This window comes from Octopus bimaculoides, chromosome 22, assembly GCF_001194135.2.
Source record: "Octopus bimaculoides isolate UCB-OBI-ISO-001 chromosome 22, ASM119413v2, whole genome shotgun sequence".
Taxonomy (NCBI): domain Eukaryota; kingdom Metazoa; phylum Mollusca; class Cephalopoda; order Octopoda; family Octopodidae; genus Octopus; species Octopus bimaculoides.
Genome location: NC_069002.1, coordinates 27780151 through 27793837, shown reverse-complemented (window position 1 = coordinate 27793837; position 13687 = coordinate 27780151). Strand labels below are relative to the sequence as shown.

Here is a 13687-nt window from a genome sequence, read left to right as displayed (position 1 = left end):
GGGGGGGGGGGAGGTGAGAGGTAGGAGTGGGTTGAGGAGTTAATAGGTAGCAGCATAGATGATGCGAAGTGTGTGTGAGGGTGGGATATGAGAGATGCCCAGTGCGAGGGCCAGGGTCAGAGGTTCATAGGAGTGGAAATGGTGAGAGAGAAATAAAGATGGTGTGGGAGTTGCCATTGGCAAAATGGTGGGGGGAATATACAGGAGGAAAATGGGAGTTCCTTGGGAAATCAGATGCTGAGAGATGATACTACGAATGTGGGAGACAAAGGAAGTGGGTTTTAGGGAGCATGAATGGCAGGGGGAAGAAATTTGTGCAGTTTTGCTCTCATAATTTCAGCAGCTCAGTGAATAGTGCTAGGGTCAGTTGAGTGATGGGGGTGAGTGTTAGGAAGATGTGTTGGAGGGGAGAGATACATCGAGATAGGGTGCATAAACACAAATGATATGCTTTTGGGGCCTCAATTTCCTTTGGATGGGTCTCTTGAACAGAGCAAATTACCAATCATCTTCTGTTGGATATTTGAGGGTGTGTTCTTAGTGTTCATTCCAAGGCCTGTGTGTTCTTAGTGTTCATTGCTCCTGTGCATCTGCCACACACAGTCTACTTTATCTGTTAACTTTCCAGTAGCACTCTTGTGTGTCCACAGTTTGCACTGGATACACCATATGAAATTTCTACATAGCAAGAAGGGCCATTTTTCTGCAGGGATTAGTGATTTGTCTGCTCTCCTGATTACTAGAACTTAGGACTCTTTTCTAAGTTAACTTTGATTCCAGCTTTACTTCTAAACCTGGAATTTTTTCCTAATTTTACAATAGTTTCTGTCCTAAGAACATGGGTCATCAACATTGAAAGAGTTCCCATGGGCAACCAGTCTTAAACTCCTCTGTTATGACCTGGAGGACTATGATAAATAAGAGGGGACTGAGAACCAAGCCTTGGTGAATTCCTACATGCACACTTAATTTGTTCCTATAGTTGTTAACTTTCACCTTACTGTCATCACCCCTAGAATGTACCTTGGACAGCTTTTACCAACCATCATCTACCTCCAACTTCCATAACAACCACCAGATGAGGCAGCAAGGGATGCTGTTAAAAGCTTTTCCATGCCAACATATACCAAGTACAACATTTTATTTTTGGCTAAATTCTTTTGCAGTTGCCTTACTGGGAGGATAGCATCAGTACTGCTTCTCTCTGGCACAAAACCAAACTGCATCGTATCTAGGCTGACTCTCTTCCTAATTAGTTGAGCTATAAGCTCTTTCTGTAAACTTCATGATCTGGTCCAGTAATTTGATACTTCTGTTGTTACTTCTGTCTAAAGCATCTCCTTTACCTTTGTAACGGTTCATTATAATGCTGCTGCACCAGTCTTTGGCTGTGATACCTTCCTGGACAAACTGATTATCTATACAGGTGACTAGGCTGTATCCTAAACTGCCAGATATTTTAAGCATCTTGGAGGTAATTCCTGATGGACCAGAGGTTTTCCCTGTCTTCATATTTTTAATTGATCTTTTTTTATCATACTGCTCTCAGCAAGGATAGCTGGTCCTTTTGTTGGGTCTACATTAGAAAGATTTCTTTTCTTATGCATTCTCCATATTTAGTAGCACTCCCATGTCCACTAAATGCAAATGTACCATCATCAATCCTGATACACTTCTCTCTTTCCAGAAGACTTGGCAAACCTCTTCCTTTATGCCTCTTGTTAAGTATACCTAGCTTCTCTTCCCAGCCACCTGTTTTAGTTCTCTGCTACTCCTATGCTTCCAATCTTTCCAAGCCTGTTTCTTTTCTTTTATATCTCTTTCTACTTCACTGTTTCACCACTGTATCATCCTTGTTCTGCAGTCTTCAGTAGGTTGTTCCTTAAAATCTTCAAGTTGTGCTCTATGTTATAAGTCTCTAGCTCTTCCTCTGTGTCAAATGCTTCAGATAAAACCTTTCTAAATCATTGACTGTTCAATGGATCTTTTGAGTTTCCATACCTTTTTCCAAATTGGTAAGAAAGACTCTCTGGGTCTTTCTTACCCTAAGTCTAAAGTCACTAATGACTAACCTATGTTGGGCAGTACATTCTTCACCTGGGAAGGACTTTGCATTTATGAGTATCTGTCTATCCTGGTTTCTGGTAAGAATGTAGTCAATCTGGCTTGTCTCACCACCACGTTGATACGTGATGAGATGACTGGCTGGTTTCTTGAAGTTAGGGCTGCAGATCATTAGGTCATTTGCATTACAAAACTCAAAGAGCCTTGTTCTGTCCTTATTTCGGGAACCGAATCCAAAACCTCCACGCATACTGCAAAAGCCACCAAGATGCTGCTCAACATGTCCTTTGAGGTCATCAACCATGAAGATAAGGTTACTGTCATGAAGATAAAGTAGTCTGCAAAAAAGCTTTATAAGATCAATCCTTTTATTTATCCGACAGCCCCAATTGAGGCGCATAGGCAGAAATGATAGTTGCTATTGTATTTTCCAAGACAAGTCTAAATATCCTAACACAGGGGTTTTCAAACTTTTTGACTTGCGGACCCCTTTATATTTCAGGCTTTACCTTAGAACCCCCTTATAAACGCTTATGAAATTTATACATAAATATTTGCTTAAAATAACATATATTTTTACATTTATTTATTTAACAGTATTTAACAAATAGGTTTATTGTCAATTAAAAGATTTCGATTAAATAACATATATAAAATCAAATTGCCCATAAAAAGTATTTGCTGTCTACGGACCCCCTGTCTTGTCCTTGCGGACCACAGTTTGAAAACCCCTGTCCTAACACACACTCTGACTACCTCAATCACTTTTATCCACCTATTTCCCTGCTGAATGTATGTCCACACTCCCTACCCTATCGCTATTATTGCCTTCGCAGAAGATTTTATATATGTATATCTCTGTGTGTGTGTGTTATTTGCCTGTAAGGAGTCTGGTTGAGTTTCTCCTCCATCTTTTTGCATGCAGTACACATTTACACACTTCCATTCTCGCATTTCAACAATCTCACTAGACCTATATTGACTATGGCTGCTGTAAGGATGTGGATGGGGTGGAAAGAGCAAGTATGGAACTGGGTGAGTGGATGGGGGGCAATTCAGTAATTAAAAAGGTTTGTAGGGCAGTTTGCCTGCAGGCAAACTGTTACACATTACCAGCTACACAAATTAAATCTTATCGCTCATGTAGACTGCCATTTCCCCAGATCCTCAAACATTCAAGGACAACTAGATATAGAGAGACAGAAAAAAATATATGTTTGTGTTTGTCCCTCCATTACTTGACAACTGGCGTTGGTTTGTTTACATCCCTGTAATTTAGTGGTTTGGCTAAGGAGACAAATAAAATAAGTATCAGATTTTAAAAAATAATAAGTACTGGTGTCTATTTGTTTGACTAAATCCCTCAAGGTGGTGACCCAGCATGGCTGCAGTCTAACGAGTGAAAGAAGATAGACATACATGCACATGAATATGTGTATATGTGCACATATATACCTATGCACACAGACATGTATATGTAGATATGCATGTGCGTGTGTGTGTGTGTGTGTGTATGTATTTATGTTATCTTTTTAAAAATTGAACTCTTCCTATATGTGTATGTGTGTTTGTATCATTCATTGGTTTTGCATCCATTTTTCCATGTTAGCATGGGTTGGATGAATACGTATTTTAGATAATGTTTTACAGCTGGATACATTTCCTGTTGTTAACCCTTATTTGTTTTCCAAGATATGAATTTTTCATTCCATTTGTTTACAAAATTGTAGAGCAATCATAGAACAATTTAACAGGAAATACCAACAAAATGTTACATTTTTTTTGTGTTCAGCACTTTCATGTGAAGATGCAGAATGTAAACATCTGCGTGTGTGTGCATTCTTATCAACATGACCTATTCCTATGGAAGGTGTAATTTGTAATCTTCGAAACATATGTTGGAAATAAAAGTATTCAGTTAACACAGCATGGAAAGCGGACGTTAAACGATATGCGTTTTACTCCATTTACTAAACTTATATATATATATATATATATAGCATCATCATCATCATCATCATCATCGTTTAACGTCCGCTTTCCATGCTAGCATGGGTTGGACGATTTGACTGAGGACTGGTGAAACCGGATGGCAACACCAGGCTCCAGTCTGATTTGGCAGAGTTTCTACAGCTGGATGCCCTTCCTAACGCCATATATATATAAAGCACCCAGCATACTGTATAAAGTGGTTGGTATTATGAAGAGCATCCAGATGTAGAGACCATGCCAAAATAGATAATTGGAGCCAGCCTGGACAGCTATCCAGCTTATTAGCTCCTGTCAAACCGTCTAACCCATGCTGGCATGGAAAATGGATGTTGAATGATAAAAGCAATTCTATATTGAACATTGCTCACTCTTGAAATTGCCCTCTCTTTTGTTGCTGTTACCTCCATCTTATTTGTGTTAGGTAAAGCATCAGTTGCACTTCGTTCTGTCTTACCATTATTTGTAAATGTAACATTGCTATATACATATAAAGACCTTTTTAATTTGATGAAATTTAAAAGGTGTAAGAAATACAGTAAACTTGATTAATCTATGAATCTTAAGAAACATTTAGAATATTTAATTTTTCCAACATTAAAAGTGGAAATATGAAAAAAATAAATAAATCTCTATTTCGTTCTATTCCAGAAATATATCATGATCTTAATCAAAGGTTTGTGTGAAGGCACAGGTAGCCTCCTCAAACAAGACATTGTGACATTCACAGCACTTCTCAAGTCAGCAACAACCCCTGATCACATCACAGAATCTTCTTCAGGTTTGTGCATCTGTTTATCTCCAAAATTACTAAATTTTTTGGTAGTTATTTTTTTGAGTAGTGTTTCATCACAAAGCATTGGAATAAGAAATATTCTATCATTTTTATTTCTTATTCTTAAGTCATCTGAATAGTTTTACTTCATAGCTTGTTCTTCTTTAGGTTCCTCAATGATTCTTGCTTATATTATTACCCTACATCACATTTACAAAGAAGAAATATTCCTTAGTCATTTCTGTTACATTAAATTATGTATTTTCATGTTTTTCTTGAAGTGTTATTTGTTGAATACACTTTCTAGTGGTAAATAATGTAGATTAAGAGGTGATTTTAAGTGTTACAAAGTGTCACAAATATTGGTGCCATGTAAAACGCACCTGTGTTGGTTCTACACAAAAAGCACCTGTGCTGGTTCTACATAAAAAAAACCTGTGTTGGTGCTGCGTAAAAAGCACCCACTGTGGTGCCGCGTAAAAAGCAGCCGCTCTGGTGCCGCGTAAAAAGCACCCGCTCTGGTGCCACGTAAAAAGCACCCACTCTGGTGCCACGTAAAAAGCACCCGCTCTGGTGCCGCTTAAAAAGCACCCGCTCTGGTGCCACGTAAAAAGCATCAATGCTGGGACAACCTGTGCAGATGATTTATTGTCATTGAATGTTTGTGCTGCACGTTAGGTCACTCTTTCCATCAAAAAGCACCTGTGCTGGTTCCATGTAAAAAGCACCCAGTACACTCTTTAAAGCAGTTGGCATTAGGAAAGGCATCCAGCCATAGAAACCTTGCCAAAACAGACAATTGGAGCCTGGTGCAGCTCTCCGGCTTGCCATCTCCTGTCAAACTGTCCAACCCATGCCAGCTTGGGAAATGGACGTAAAATGATGATAAAGATAACAGTTTTTGAGATACAACATCAAGATAATGATAATAATAATTATTATTCTTTAAAATTTTTGCCTAATGATTCTGCCAGCTGGCTGCCATAACAATAATAATGATAATAGTTTCAAATATTGACACAAGGCCAGCAATGTTAGGGGTAGGGGTAAGTTGATTACTTCAATCTCAGTGTTCAACTTGTACATACTTTATTGATCCCGAAAGGATGAAAGACAAAGTCTACCTTAGAATTTGCACTTGGAACAGAACGAATGATGAAATGTCGCTAAGCATTTCATCTAGTATGCTAACGGTTTTCCCAGCCTGCTACCTTTAATGATGATGATGATGGACTCTCCTGTTGAAGGCGATGTATGAGTGTCCAGCTTTTGATGAACGACCTCTCTGAGTGGTTGGCGTTAGGAAGGGCATCCAGCTGTAGAAACTCTGCCAAATCAGATTGGAGCCTGGTGTTGCCATCCGGTTTCACCAGTCCTCAGTCAAATCGTCCAACCCATGCTAGCATGGAAGGCGGACGTTAAACGATGATGATGATGATGATGATGATCAAATGCCTGTGCCGTACGTTAGCTCACTCCCTTCATTAAGTCTACAGTGCATGGTGTACCACATGTTAGGTACTGAAGTGATTGCAGAGCAACATGAGATGAAGAGTTTCCCTCAAGAACACAACACAACACCTGGTCTAGGAATTGAAACCATGACCTCTTTCTCCTATAGGCACAAGGCTAGAAATTTTTGGGAAGAGGTCCAGTTGATTACCTTGACCCCAGTGCTCCTTTGATACTTATTTCATCAACCCCAAAAGAACGACAGGCAAAGTAGACCTCTGTGGTATTTGAACTCAGAATGTAAAACAAAATGCTAAGTATTTTGCCTGACGTGCTGCCCTAATAATAATAATGGACTCTCCCATTGAAGATGAGAGTTCAGCCTTTTTGCCGAATGACCTGCACAAATGATTTGTTAACTGCTAGGCCCTGCGCCCTCACACCTAATGATAGTAGTAATAATAATAATATTTTCTGTTTGATAAAATAAGTACCAGTCATTTACTGGGGTTAATTCTGTCAATTGTACCTCAATCTCCATTTCACGTGTTCTTGCTTTGTTTCAATCATTATTTAATTTTTCTTTTCTTTACTTTCAGAAGAAGAACCTGAACCAAAAGAAAGCAAGAGACCCAGGCTAGATTTTGGACAGAATATTTTTGACCAATTAACCTCTGTCCTCGAGGAAGTAACCCCATTTTCAAGTCACATTTCAAAGTCTGAGGTTCCCGTTGAGACTCTAAATTCTGATGGTGACACCACTATTGTCCATGTTGCAGATTCTCTGGAAGAAGTGCAGCTATTATTTGCCAAAAAAAACCTGTCCAACCTTCTTCAACTCAATGGTAGTGAAATACTTGTGGATGTTTGCTCTCATCTACCACTACTTGCCCGTTATATTCACCGGTGTAGGGAGGCTATCAGTAGCACTTCCTTTGTCCTACCTCTCACATTATCTGAAGCTCTTACAGCTAGAAATAGGTAGGTGCACATTCTTTTATATTCGGTTTATTTCAACATCCAGTGCTGGTGCCACGTTAAAAGCACCCAGTCCACTCTGTGAAGTGGTTGGCGTCAGGAAGAGTATCCGGCTGTAAAATCCATGCCAAAACAGACAGTGCATTGTTTTGAATTAATCAATCATCTTGTAGCTTCAAGATTTCAATTATGTGATTGTTTCATTCTTAAAATGAGATTGCAGGGTAGGTGGGAAAGGCTGGATCTAGTCAGTTTGAACATAAAACCAGTAGAATATCTTGGCTGGATATGGCCAGTTTAACCCTTTAGCATTTAAACCAACCATATCTGGCCAAAATATTCAACTTGTTTTTATGTTCAAATGTCCAGATCTAACCTCTTACACCAGCCTTACAAAATCCTTCTAAAAACTAATAGTTGCCCCATCAAAATTTCAAAGCTACAAGATAATGCATGATTAATTCAAAATAATGTGAACAAGAGCACCCAGAGAGTGCAAACCTCCACCAAGGCAACACCAACGTCCTCTGAACGATTAGTCAGAGAGGATTTTTTAAATATCTGAAGGCGGTAAGCTCGCAGAAATGTTAGCATGCTGGGTGAAATGCTTAGCGGTATTTCGTCTGTCTTTACGTTCTGAGCTCAAATTCTGCCAAGATTAACTTTACCTTTCATCCTTTCAGGGTCGATAAATTAAGTACCAGTTATGTATTGGAGTCAATCTAATCGACTGGTCTCCTCCCGAAAAATTTTGGGCATTGTGCCTAGAGTAGGGGAAAAAAAAAGAAAATGACAATATTTGAAATAAACTTGATTGCTCTCACAAACTAGAATACTAAAAATGAACCTGACCGCTCTCGAAAATTAAGTAAAAAAAAAAAACAGGAAAAATAATCCAGAATCCTTGTCTGGTACCATATCGATCCCAAAATCTAATCAGTTTGTGTTAGTCATGAGGCCAAACATCCCTGAAAGTTTCGTTCAAGTTCATCCAGTGGTTCTTGAGATATTTTGTCCACAGACAAACAAACACTACTGAAAACAATACCTCCATCTTTGCTAAGGTGGAGGTAATAAATAAGCATTACTTTCAACAGGCGCAGGAGTGGCTGTGTGGTAAGTAGCTTGCTTACCAACCACAGGGTTCCGGGTTCAGTCCCACTGTGTGGCACCTTGGGCAAGTGTCTTCTGCGCTAGCCTCGGGTTGACCAAAGCCTTGTAAGTGGATTTGGTAGACGGAAACTGAAAGAAGCCCGTCGTATATATGTGTATATATATGTATGTGTGTTTGTATGAATGTGTTTGTCCCCCCACCATTGCTTGACAACCGATGCTGGTGTGTTTATGTCCCCGTAACTTAGCGGTTTGGCAAAAGTGACCGATAGAATAAGTACTAGGCTTACAAAGAATAAGTCCTGGGGTCGATTTGCTCGACTAAAGGCGGTGCTCCAGCATGGCCGCAGTCAAATGACTGAAACAAGTAAAAAAAAAAAAAAAGTAAAAGAGTAATGTGAATACTAAAGGGTTAAATGCTAGAGAGTTAAAAAAAAATTACTGAAAAAAAAAAAGAAACCCTTCTTGATTTTATGCTATCTTTTTCAGCTATCCATCCCTGCTAAATGATGTGCTAATTGTATGGCGAGCCTTTAGTCTACCAGTGCTGGAGCCATTAACTCCACGGCAACTCGAAAAAATCACCATCGTCACTTTAGGTTGCCTTTACAGTTCAATTGTTGTGGCAATATCAAACACCATCGTTAACCTTGCTAGTGCAGTTCCTATGAAAAATCCTGCAAACAAAGATGAAGAACTAGACAATTGTGGAATGACCATTGTTCAAAAAACTGTAAGTTTTCCTCATTTTGTGTAAATGTTAACAAATAGTGGCAATAAAGTCACACGGAATATTTATTATTTTGCTAAAAGTGCATTTTGTAGTTAATACTTCCTTCACTTCCTTGTCCCCAGACTGATAGTCACTGGTTAAATGATGTAGATCTTTTAGAAGTAAATTGACAGCTTATTAATTTTCATTTCTTAATTGTTTTGGTTAAGTTAATTAGAAAATTTGAGCGAGATCGTTGCCAGTGCCCCTGGACTGGCTCTTGTGTGGGTGGCACATAAAAGACACCATTTCGAGCGTGGCCGTTTTCGTGCGGGTGACACGTAAAAGCACCCACTACACTCTCTGAGTGGTTGGCGTTAGGAAGGGCATCCAGCTGTAGAAACTCTGCCAAATTGGATTGGAGCCTGGTGTTGCCATCCGGTTTCACCAGTCCTCAGTCAAATCGTCCAACCCATGCTAGCATGGAAAGCGGACGTTAAATGACGATGATGATTAATTTTCTAATTGTAAAATATGTATAAACCCATTTGACTAAAAGCAATTTTTTGGTACTTCATGTAAACATAAAAAATTTTTTGGGAATACATGTTAGAATGGTAAATTAGGTGTTAAAAATGTAAATAGAAAACGGCTAAAAAATTGACAAAGTATATAACATTTTTAGATGTTGGAAGTAATTATCCAATAGTTTTTTTTTTCTTAAAAAAACAAAACAAAACAAAAAAACCCAATTCAAAGTAGTTTTGCTCTTGTAATTGTTTCAGCCTTCAAATTATTTTAAAAGTTATATAAGATATCCTCTATTGTCTTTTCATATCATTAAATCATTTTAATACTTATGTAAGATGTTAATCTGAATTTCCTGTCCGTTGAGTAATAAAAGCTAAAATAATGGAACATTCTGTGAGATATATATATGTATGTATAAATAAATAAAAGGATCATTTTGATAAATTTTGTTCAGTGTGGAATCATCATTTTGTATAACGTAGTTACAAAAAACATATATGAAGCTGAACTAAAACCTTAGACTAGTGATTGTTTGTATATTTGTTCACATAATTCAAGTTTCTCATTTTGAAAACCTGATTTATTTTTTACAGCTTGAAATTGTTAACATTGTCTCATCTGTGATTAGAAACTCCACCCGAGCTGGTGGACATGTAAGTTGAAAACTTTATATTGTTGGATTTAATCTTAGAATATATTTAGCTCTTGGGAATCATCAAGATGACCTGGCAATTTTTATGCAATAAATACATGTTGGCACCACATAAGAAGCACCCAATACACTCTGTGAGGTGGTTGGTATTAGGAAGTGCATCCAGCTGTAGAAACCTTGCCAAACAGATTAGAGCCTGGTATAGCATTCTGGCTTGCCAGCTTGTGTCAAACTATCCAACCCATGCTAGTGTGGAAAATGGATGTTAAATGATGATGATGATGATAATGAAAGACAAAAAAAAAAGCTAATCCATAGACTTGCACCACCACCTATGTGCTCTCACTCCAGAGAAATTCAGTGAAAACTATGTTGTTGTTTTTGACATCAGCAAAATTTTCGGTTGTGTCTGGTATGAAAACTCCTTGAAATTGCCAGCTTATGGGCTCAGTTGGTTTCTCGTTTCTTGGATGTAACTTCCTATCAGATGTCCAAACATACTTCATCCATATCAGACCAAGACACTAATAGCCAAACCAGCACCAATTCTTTTCATACAGACCTTGGAAAAAAATCCTTTAATGAGAACAGTTCAGTCTTGTCTCGTTCATGAGCAACAAATCACAAACACTACTTGTATCAAAAAACATTGCATGCCACTCCTAAATATGAGCAACTTGGGCCTTGCTGATCATTCCAATTGTTGGGTCTCACTATCACCAGTCTAGGATCTCTCTTGGTAAAAGCTCATCCTTAGCACAGCTTAGACTGCCTCCCAATGACTGGCCTCGTTCTTCAGGGCCAGAAGACATTTCAATCCCTGACAATTATTGACACTCTACAATGTTCAGGTGTGACCTGCAAATGGAGTCTTGCTCCCAAGACACTAGTGTGGCTTAAATCTACCTACAGTTTAAGGGAACCTAAAATGGAGTATACCAAGTAACATGACAGTTTTGAGGATCACGAGTCGTTACTTCAGTTCTTTTTAAAAACTGAATTGAATCACTTTGCTTCTTCAGAGAATAAAGCTTGTACTTACTTGTACTCAGTGGCATTCATTCTGGGTGCATTGATCCAACTCTGACCACATCTGACAGTTGGCTGCTGTCAAGGCTATAATGGACACCCAGCCTGGTTCCACTGTCAAAGACCATAGATGCAGGGCTCCAATTGTGCTTTCACATTTGCCTTTACCATCGTCAGTCACATCTTCAGTTGATCTCCAGCTAGTTTGCACCAGCCTGGGAGGGGAGCCGGGTTGCCAGGGAACGTTATTTTACATGTATAGAATGCAAAATGTGAATCTCTATGTTGACTATAAATGCATTTTATAGCAGAGTTTATTTTTCTGTGAAATATGTAATTTTAGGTGGTACAGAACTTGCATATGATGGCTGCCTGGTTACTACTGAAAGGGTTACAGAGCATTTTATCTCTGACTCTCTACGTCATACTTGAGCGCAAAGATTCTACACGGACCAAAAGCCAAGATTCTCAAAAAAGTTCTAAAGAATCTCAAAATATTCGACCAGCTTCTGCAAAGAGGTAGGACTTCTAGTTTTTGGTATTTAAAAGTGTTTTAATTCATTTGATTTTAAAATATTTTATGGTCAATACTTTCTTTATTTTCTTAATTTTTCCAGTTTTCAAGGATTTGGAGTTTTGTCTGTTGCTTTAGCATCAAATGCGATCCAGCTGCTTTCAAAATTACTTGATGATTTGCAAGTTGAAGGGAATGTGGTCAAGGTCTGTGATGAGTTTACTTAATTATACCTCCTTTATAATGAAATTTACTTCTCTTTTACAATTATCCAAATTTTCTTCCATTTTTGTATTAACCACTGCTTTTTTTGTTTCTGTGGATGAATTTCACATTGTAGGAATGAAATATTTAATCCATAATTGTTAGTCCAACAGAATATGTTGTGTTTTGCTTATTGTTTTTCATGCAGGGGTCTGTTCTGATGTTGGGCATTTTTTTTTTTTTTTCTTGTTGTGTCATAACAAGTTGAGAGTTCTTTTGGGCAGGTTGTTGGTCTTCTGCAAAATAGTTGGATGATAGAGCTGCAATCTTGGCAACAAGCCAATGTGCTGTGGGTCACCATTAGTCTGGAACCTCCTCGGGATACTGGCCCTACCAGGAGCAAAGGTCCAGATGGTAATGCTTGCTCAGATCTATCTATAGAACATGCAAGCCCTCCTTACCATGACATGGTCAGATGAGAGAGGCTGGCAAGGGACCACTAGTGAATGGACAGCACTGGTGGACCCGGTCTGCTCTATACATATTGATGTCTCTGGGAACCACTAACCTGGGATGAGCCCAGCCCCATCAAGCAAGAGCAAGAAGCATAACTTTTCAAGCACTAAAGAACAGTATTTAGTTGCTGAAGAGCCACAGGTGAAACAAAATATATTTTATTGGCTCTCAAACTTATCTTTGAGGACTTTATTCTGAGATAAAGCTTCATTTAAACTTGTCACCCTTGGAATATAGTAGGAATATTTGACTTTTTCTCTGGAATTTTTTCCTATATGTTATTTAACTCTTCAGCATTCCAATTACTCTGTCAAATGTGATGTGTATTTATTCATTGTTTTGAATTTATCATGCATTACCTTGTAGCTTTGAGATTTCAATGATGTAGTTGTTTATTTTTAGAATAACATTGTAGGGTAGGTGTGAAAGTCCAGATCTAGCTAGTTTGAGTAGCTAAAATATTTGGGCCAGATATGGCCAGTTTAAATGCTAAAGGGTCAATACAGGATTTTTATTAATTTTTCTTGATGAATTGATACTTATATCTTTGTTAGATAAAGGGGTGGGTGGGGTCTTTCCCCCTCCCCCCATTATAAAAGAGACTAAATTCTTTGATTTAAATTTCAGGAGAAAGATGATGAAATGAAAACCAGCATTACAGCTGGATTTACTGCTTGGCAGAGAGTGCACAAGCTAACATGCTGTATCAATTTAACTGACTTGTTGTTCAACTTGGTAACAGTCTCTTTTAGAAAGGTTAGTAGTTTTAAATTTCATAATGTCAGTTATGCTTTTCACCTTTCATATTTTATTTATATTAAGAATAATTACCATAAATCCTTGAGTATAATACGTAGGAGATTTTTAGGGGGCTGTACCTCTGAAAAACCTAAACCTTGTGTATAATACGCACCCCTTCTCTAACTTGAGTCAAGGAGGTCGATATAACGTCCTTGGTTTGTAAACATAAATATGGTAATGTCCTTTATTATTATTGTATATATAACATAATGCAAACGTGTAGCTTTTTTGTGCACTTTGCAGAAAATAAAGAAATAACAGTAATAACGTCAGTGAAAAATAAATATTAAGTAAATTGCCTTTGCATATTTATCACTATCAGTTACAAGCCTGACATCACAAAATGCGTCTGAATAA

At 38.1% G+C, this 13687-nt stretch overlaps 1 protein-coding gene across 1 annotated transcript in view; it reads left to right on the top strand.

Moving 5' to 3' along the window:
• The window catches only part of LOC106881733 (E3 ubiquitin-protein ligase UBR4-like), a 218633-nt gene that overhangs the window by 20833 nt on the left and 184113 nt on the right, over nt 1-13687 (top strand). Inside the window, exons 4-10 of the mRNA XM_052975666.1 lie at nt 4705-4834; nt 6880-7261; nt 8861-9104; nt 10208-10267; nt 11639-11814; nt 11913-12015; nt 13157-13432. Coding sequence (XP_052831626.1) covers nt 4705-4834; nt 6880-7261; nt 8861-9104; nt 10208-10267; nt 11639-11814; nt 11913-12015; nt 13157-13432 — 1371 coding nt within the window. The remainder of the gene's footprint in view (nt 1-4704; nt 4835-6879; nt 7262-8860; nt 9105-10207; nt 10268-11638; nt 11815-11912; nt 12016-13156; nt 13433-13687) is intronic.